General features: G+C 41.0%; 1 protein-coding gene across 1 annotated transcript; it reads right to left on the bottom strand.

Annotated features, from left to right (window-relative positions):
- Positions 1-4,077: 4,077 nt before the first annotated feature.
- Positions 4,078-5,793, bottom strand: si:dkey-148a17.6 (uncharacterized protein LOC108190685 homolog). The gene has a single exon (XM_056279152.1). It carries the CDS (start codon positions 5,791-5,793, stop codon positions 4,708-4,710), a length of 1,086 nt encoding a protein of 361 aa, XP_056135127.1. The 3' UTR covers positions 4,078-4,707.
- Positions 5,794-8,307: the final 2,514 nt, after the last annotated feature.

Here is an 8,307-nt window from a genome sequence, read left to right on the forward strand (position 1 = left end):
CATATGCGGAAACGCATGAGTGCAGCACTCGTGTGTTTCCTTATAGTAAATGTCGACAGTGCGAACGTTCATTTGAGGGCATGCAAATGTATTTTGATGAGGATTACTTTGAGCAAAGGGCAATGGAGAGACATGTTGGGCAGCGTAGTGACAGTGAAAAGGCCAACGCTGAGTATCAGAGACCAGTTAAAAACCACATATGGATTTTCTTTCTGGATTTCTACTACTCTTTGCAGGAACCCCTTGAAAGAGTAGGGTAGAAGCCATATATGTCCTATTACAGTAATGAGCACCCCCCTCCCGCCCCCTTCATCTTTTCTTCCTTTTGTTTGAATAATTGATAGTTATTTGATTATCTTATACTTTCCCTTCTTTACCTAAATGTGTTCTGTAACCTGGGACCCTATGAGTGGGTGGGTTGGTAGTGATGGGAATGTGGTTTTCAATTTGTTAATATATGTGATGATTAATACTGTAGCGAATTCGGGGGGGCAACCACAGGAACTGCCACGGCCGGGACGCAAACCCATATCGCCTGCACCGCAGGAGACATCGCTGACGGCTTGACTAAAGGGTCAGACCCGTCAGCCAGCGGCCAACGTGTCTACTTATCCATGCACGTTACAATACTTTGTACCTGGGGCTGAGTAACTGATTTGACGTCATACATGTTTTGTAATTCTTGAGGGATAAAAAAATTTGAAAATCAATAAAATATATTTACAAATGGAAAAAAAAAACCTGGCGAAACTCCTCACTGTCAGGTGAAAAGATGCGGCTGGTGACTCCACATGTATCGGAGGAGGCATGTGGTAGTCTGCAGCCCTCCCCGGATCGGCAGAGGGGGTGGAGCAGCGACCGGGATGGCTCGGAAGAGTGGGGTAATTGGGTAAAAAAAACCAAACTTGGATGTACTCAACTCTGCCATAGTTGGATTCCCCTACTTTCCACTAGATGTTAAAGATGAGCCATGCCCGATAGCCTATAACACGTTAGCTTCCAGTGATAAGTTAAAGCAGTCAACAGGGCAAATGATTGTTCTTCTCAAAATCCCACCATTTCTGATAGATACAGTTAAGGGTAGTGATTACTACACAGTCATCCTTGAACTCATCGAAATTGTTCAAATTTTGTCTCACTGAACAACATTTAAAGCATAAAAAGAACCTATTCCCAGAAAACATTATAACCCCCAAACAGCATTACTTGATTCACGCTCCATCCCAGATTAAACTCCTGGGGCCAATGGTCCGTCACATGTGCATGAGATTTGTGCATTGTTTTTTCAAATAAAATGGGCCTCAAAAATCAATTTCAAAAATGTCTGTAAGTCCTTGGTTAAACATAATCAGATGTTTGAATGTTGTCAGAATGCAAGTAGCTTTGAACACCCCATTTTTTTCCCTAATGGGTGTACTTTGGGACCAGTGTCTGAAGTAAAAAAAATTAAAATACTTAAAAGAAAAAATGAAGACCTTCCTTGGAAGAGATAATAATAATAATAATAATAATAATAAACTTTATTTGTATAGCACCTTTCATACATAAAATTCAGCTCAAAGTGTTTTACATTAAAAACGGGATACAATAAAACTCAACAACAATACAGATAAAATAAGTTAAAAATAATAAAACATAGACCTAGGCAAAAAAACATAAAACAAGGCAAGTATCTTTTGGCAGCAAATATATTTCTGACAAGTCATTACTTGTGAGTAGTGTAAATTCTAACGATTTACCTGAATTTGGGCTTGAGAGAAAAATATATGCAATAGATTAGTCGTCATAACTCACAATACTGTGAGTTATGACAGGGATTACATGGCATATAAAATTGAGGTCCCAAATTTGGCACAATCAACTGAACTTGTACTTGCAGACAACCTCAACCTGGTAGATTTCACACCTATTTTTATGCACAAGGATATTACAGATGTCCCTCTGAAATATTACCTCATGTGATTTATTGTAAAAGATGTACTCTTCTTTTCATGTACAATGACAATGAATAAAAATATCAATAGGTTTTGGCGTTATTTCACTAGGTTCTTGAATTAAGAATGCACAGATGGCTCAATTCTTAAAATAAGGAGAGGAACTCTGGGTTCCTCTGATGTAGTGCATTGTTAGAGATTGTTTCTGGATAAATCCAGCTCAAAATCAGCTGCAATATCTTAGTAAGAAAGAAAGTTGAAATATCTAAAAACCAGATTGCTTGTTTTTAGATGTTTTAACTTTTTTGGTCTATGTCACAGATGCTTGACAAGATTAATGCTTGAGAATAATCTTGTCAAGCATTTTTTGCACAAAAAGAAAATGCTTTACAAGATTATTTTTCTTTTTGGAACAAAAAATTAGATTAAGTTCCTAGAAAAAAGGCTTTTATTTACTTTCTTGAAATTCATTTTTTTCAGTGTGAGAATCAGGAATCAGGAACACTTTAGTTGTCATGTGTATGCCGGAGGGAGGTGTGGCACTCTGAACCATGAAGTTACAGGGAAAGGTTGAGGCAGAAGCACCGGGGCTAAGTCAGCTGATGATTGAGTTGTTTTGTATCAGTCAGCAAGATGTCCATTGGTTGTTTGATCCTCTAGGCTTGTCAATCCGTCACGTATTCTATCACATCTTTTATGTGAGCAAAAGTTTTAAAAAATGTGGAGACAGCCGAACAAAGTGAAAATCACCCTGAGGATGAATTGATATGTTATTCCTATGCTTAGTCAATAATTAGGTAAATTTCCTGAGGCCATATGAGAGATGAGAGTTTCTACATCTTGTCTTCAAGGGAAGTGAAAAGTCTACATTAAAATGAAAATAATGATGATGATAGTAGTGTAATGCTACGACTACTAATACCCCTAATAATAATAATTCCATTCCATTATCCAAGCCGCTTATCCCAATTGGGGTCATGGGATGCTGGCTATGCTGGCTATGCTGGCTAAGCCTATCTCAGCAGTCATTGGGCAGCATAATAATAATAATAATAATAATGGTAATCATATAATAGCACCTTATTTAGTTCTACTCCTTGTGCACTGCGCACGCACCCACACACACACACACACACACACACACAGACACACACACACACTGTTCCCTCCTTGCGCTAACCATGCTTAACTACTTTGCTTCTCAGGGGTAACTCCACTTTGACATGGTGACTAACTTGTGATGGTTGACTGTGCATGAACTTTGCATCCTCTAATGAACTTTATTTCTCAAGTATGACTAATAGTGCTTTTCTGATGAATAAGGAATATGGAAGAGTGGTTAATCTCCCATTCCTCAAGGCAGTAAACCTCTGATTTCTCTGGTGGACTTGTTCAGTGGCAGATAGACTGTCATTTACAGAACAACTCTATGAACTTGTGTGAGCTAGATGCAGCAGGGCAGTGTGCAAAAACCAAGATTGTGCTGAAACAGAGAAACCGCACTGAGTGAAAGCCTTCCCTTTATAAATATGAATAAAAATGAAAGTACAATGTAAAAAAAAAAGCAATGCACATATTATTATGATATTGCATTCAGTGAATACAAAAACCCCCAAAAAAACATGATCGCCAAATACAGAGCTGATAATGCGTCAGACTTTTGACTGCAGTCTTTTGTATGATCATGGCAACACCCACCCCCCCAAAAAAAACAATACTTATTATGAGCAAAATGTTATGATACAGATGAGTACATTATAAATATAAAGATACAATTTTTCAGAACTTGGGCCCTTTTATAAACATTGCATGCTTTGATTTCTGTATGACTGTAAGATAAAGCTCAAGACACTTCCGCTTTTTTAAGCTTACCAAAGGGAACGCAACTAGATATTCATTTTGCAATTTTGTGAGGGAGGAAGTTGATAATGTGAGATACAGTCATAGATTTTTTTCCCCCCGTTTTCAAGTGAAAACGTTATCTCCAAACAAATGGCTCTTTTGGTTGACTGCACAAAATATTTGTTACACAAGTTTATCATCTTACAAACAACGTCGAAACCATTTCAGAAAGTGTCTTTATACGTACATTCTCAACAATCCAGGTAAGCAAAATCAAAGAAGGTTGAATCAGTTCGTCTGGATACAATGTTTATTGACAGATATGTTTCATCACTCAACTAAGTGACCTCTTCAGTCTGACTGAAGATTTTTCTTGTCATGTCTTGATGGTCAAAAATAAATAGAGGGAGACACAGCCTCAAGATAGGAAGTTAAAAACATAAAATTTCCTCACAAATGTATCAATATAGAGCTCAAGTACTCTAATACAAAACTCCTTTATGCAAAATTAATCAAAAAAGAAAACCATATTGCATCTGTAAATCATACTATATATTTACAAAAGGTGTTAATGCATTATTTTGCAAATGGGATCATTTGTTGTGCTACTGATGCATAACTTAAGAAATAAAGGTAAGTTGCTACCACATTTCGATCAACATTGTTATCTCATATATATTTGCAAGAAATGCCCTTAAAAGTAAAGTTAATTTATCAAGGCCATTCAAAGTGATGCACATTCCATTAACGCAAACCCTTCTATCTCACTTTGCTGTTTACATTCCAATCACAAAATTAGCTTGAAAATGAGGTTCATTTACAGTAATTAGCTTGAAATTGGGGTTCATTTACAGTAAAAGGTATTAAAAAAACATATATATGAGTAAGGAGACAGACATACAGAAAGACACCAAACCATGCATTTCCGACCTCAGGAAGGGCTCTTGTCGCACATGTTTACCAGCACATCTATTTGATTTCTGGTCTCAGTTACACATTGAGAGCTGTTGGTTTGATTGCTCTGCCTTCTGGACACAAAGGACACCTCCCTACTGCCTTCACCTGGGGAGGTGCTGGAGATGTGGCGGAAGAGCTTCTGAATCCCTGTGTCACGAAAAGATCTCCGAAATGATCGCGCTGCAAACATGTACAGAATGGGGTTAACTGTGCTGCTGATGAAGACCAAGGCACCAGCAACGAAGGTCATGGTGTCACTGGCGTCTTCTAAACTGTTTGCTGCTTCAGGATGGGAGTCCTTTAATGAAAGGTGGGTGAGTGAGAGGACATTGCCAATGTGATGTGGTGTCCAACACACAGCAAACACAACCACCACACTGGCAATGAGGATTGTGGATTTACGTTTGGACTTAAGTGTCATCTGGGCAATACGGCTAAAGAGACATCCATAGCAGACCACTAAGATGGTGAAAGGTAAAACATAACCCACCAGTGTTTCCAACAGAACACAAACAATTTCCTGGCCATCCGAGGTGTACTGCCGGTACAGGCATTGCTTCTCATCAATGTTTTCATCCATAACCTGGGTTAGGATGACAGGTACACTGAACAAAAATGACACAACCCACAGGACTAGGAGAACTTTATTCAAGGCTTGTTTCCTTCTCCATTCAGCTGAGACGAAGGGGTGGCGTACAGCCACAAAACGCTCCACACTCATAAGGGTGATGAGGAAGACACTGCTGTACATGCAGGCATTAATAACGAACGTGATCGCCTTGCAGGAGGTCTCACCAAAGACCCAGGATTGGGCCAAAGAGTAGATCCACAGAGGAAGAGTAATGAGCACCAACAGGTCAGCAGCAGCCAGGTGCAGGATGATGACCACGGTGTGGGAGCGCTTCTTGACATGCTTCAGGATAGTCCAAATCACCAGCAGGTTCCCAGGAGCCCCCACCAAAAACGATAGACCCAGTATTACACAAGCCACCACGGTCCCACCAGCAAACCCCTCAGGAGCCATGGCCTCCGAGGACAGCGGAGAGACCAAGTTGTTCATTCTGCATGCGTATGTGCAAATGATGATGTACCTATACAGAAAAAAAACAGTGCTGAATAAGCGAACCTCAACTTCCCTTTAGCAAAGAGGAAAGATGTCTTTCTGATGGCCATCTGAGAGGCAGAAGGCTGAGTCAGCCATCTTGTCACTTGTGTCACAATAGGTGGTGAGCATCTATATCAGATTCTCAAGCACAGGTCTCGCTTTAGCTGTTATCTGGATTTCCATTTGCTCTGGTCAAAGAAACTGAAATAACCAAGGAAACGAAATTAAAAAAAATCCTCCTTTGTACAAAATGTAACACAAAAGTGTCCAATGAAAATGTATGACTTCTTTAGTTGCTAAATTAGCCGCTCTGACATGTTAAGTGCACAAGAAGTATGCAATTAACATCTTTGCTCAGCATTTTGCCTAATCAGTTTGTGTTTACATCAGCTGGTAGTGAGGGAGACAGCTAGGAAGGTACTTGGTGTGTCATCAGGACAGAGGAAGGAAGACAAGGCGACTTGGTGGTGGAATGAGGAAGTACAGCAAAGTATACAGAGGAAGAGGTTGGCAAAGAAGAAGTGGGATAGTCAGAGAGATGGAGAAAGTAGACAGGGGTACAAGGAGATGCAGCGTAAAGCAAAGAGAGAGGTGGCAAAGGAGTATGGTGAGTTGTATTAGAGGTTAGACACTAAGGAAGGAGAAAAGGACTTGTACTGATTGGCTAGACAGAGAGACCGAGCTGGGAAGGATGTGCAGCAGGTTAGGGCGATCAAGGATAGAGATGGAAATGTGCTGACAAGCGAGGAGAGTGTGTTGAGAAGGTGGAAGGAGCACTTTGAGGGGCTGATGAATGAAGAAAATGAGGGAGAGAAGGTTGGATGATGTGGGGATAGTGAATCAGGAAGTGCGGTGAATTAACAAGGAGGAAGTGAAGACAGCTATGAAGAGGATGAAGAGTGGAAAGGCAGTTGGTCCCGATGACATACCTGTGGAGGGATGGAGATGTTTAGGAGAGATGGTAGTGGAGTTTTTAACTAGATTGTTTAACACAATCTTGGAAAGTGAGAGGATGCTCGAGGAGTGGAGAAGAAGTATACTGGTACTGATTTTCAAGAATAAGGGTGATGTGCAGAACTGTAGCAACTACAGAGGTATAAAGTTGATCAGCCACAGCATGAAGATATGGGAAAGAGTAATAGAAGCTAAGTTAAGAGGAGAGGTGACGATTAGCGAGCAGCAGTATGGTTTAATGCCACTAAACAGCACCACAGATGTGATGTTTGCTTTGAGAATGTTGATTGAGAAGTATAGAGAAGGCCAGAAGGAGTTACTTTGTGAATTTAGAGAAAGCATATGACAGGATGCTGGGAGAGGAGGTGTGGTATTGTATGAGAAAGTCGGGAGTTGCAGAGAAGTCTGTAGGAGTGGTGCAGGACTTGTATGAGGGAAGTGTGACAGCTGTGAGGTGTGCTGTTGGAATGACAGATTGGTTCAAGGTGGAGGTGGGATTACGTCAAGGATCGGCTCTGAGCCCTTTCTTGTTTGCAGTGGTGATGGACAGGTTGATGGATGAGATCAGGCTGGAGTCTCCGTGGACTACGATGTTTGCGGATGACATTGTGATCTGTAGCGGGAGTAGGGTGCAGGTTGAGGAGAGCCTGGAGAGGTGGAGGTATGCACTGGAGAGAAGAGGAATGAAAGTCAGTAGGGGCAAGACGGAATACATATGTATGAATGAGAGGGAGGACAGTGGAATGGTCAGGATGCAAGGAGTGGAGGTAACGAAGGCATAGGAGTTTAAATACTTGGGGTCAACTGTCCAAAGTAACAGGGAGTGCAGAAGAGAGGTGGAGAAGAGAGTACAGGCAGGGTGGAGAAGAGTGTCAGGAGTGATTTGTGACAGAGGGCTACCAGCAAGAGTTAAAGGGAAGGTTTACAAGATGGTTGTGAGATCAGCTATGTTATATGGTTTGGAGACAGTGGCACTGACGAAAAGACAAGGCAGAGCTGGAGGTGTCAGATTTGAAGATGCTAAGATTTTCATTGGGAGTGACGAAGAAGGACAGGATTAAGAAAGAGTATATTAGAGGGACTGCTCAGTTCGGAAGGTTTGGAGACAAAGCAAGAGAGACAAGATCGGGATGGCTTGGACATGTGTGGAGGAGAGATGCTGAGTATATTGGGAGAAGGATGCTGAATATGTAGCTGCGAGGGAAGAGGAAACGAGGAAGGCCAAAGAGGAGATTTATGAATGTGGTGAGAGAGGACATGCAGGTGGCTGGTGTGACAGAGGAAGATGCAGAGGACAGGAAGAAATGGAAACGGATAATCCGTTGTGGCGACCTCTTAACAGGAGCAGCCGAAAGTAGAAGTAGATTTTGTTTTTACATCAGATTCGACAAAGGCAGAATTGGATTGTTTGCTTTATAAGCAGAGTGCTAAAGGTCCACCAAGTGATGTGACCTTGATTGTTCTTTTCCATGTTCTATTGGTATGGATATAGCTTAGCTCTGTAACTGTTGTATT

Source organism: Lampris incognitus, chromosome 4 (assembly GCF_029633865.1).
Source record: "Lampris incognitus isolate fLamInc1 chromosome 4, fLamInc1.hap2, whole genome shotgun sequence".
Classification (NCBI taxonomy): Eukaryota; Metazoa; Chordata; class Actinopteri; order Lampriformes; family Lampridae; genus Lampris; species Lampris incognitus.

Excerpts from the sequence above, each read along its gene's own strand:
- si:dkey-148a17.6 (XM_056279152.1), bottom strand. The coding sequence starts at position 5,793 with ATGAACAACTTGGTCTCTCCGCTGTCCTCGGAGGCCATGGCTCCTGAG.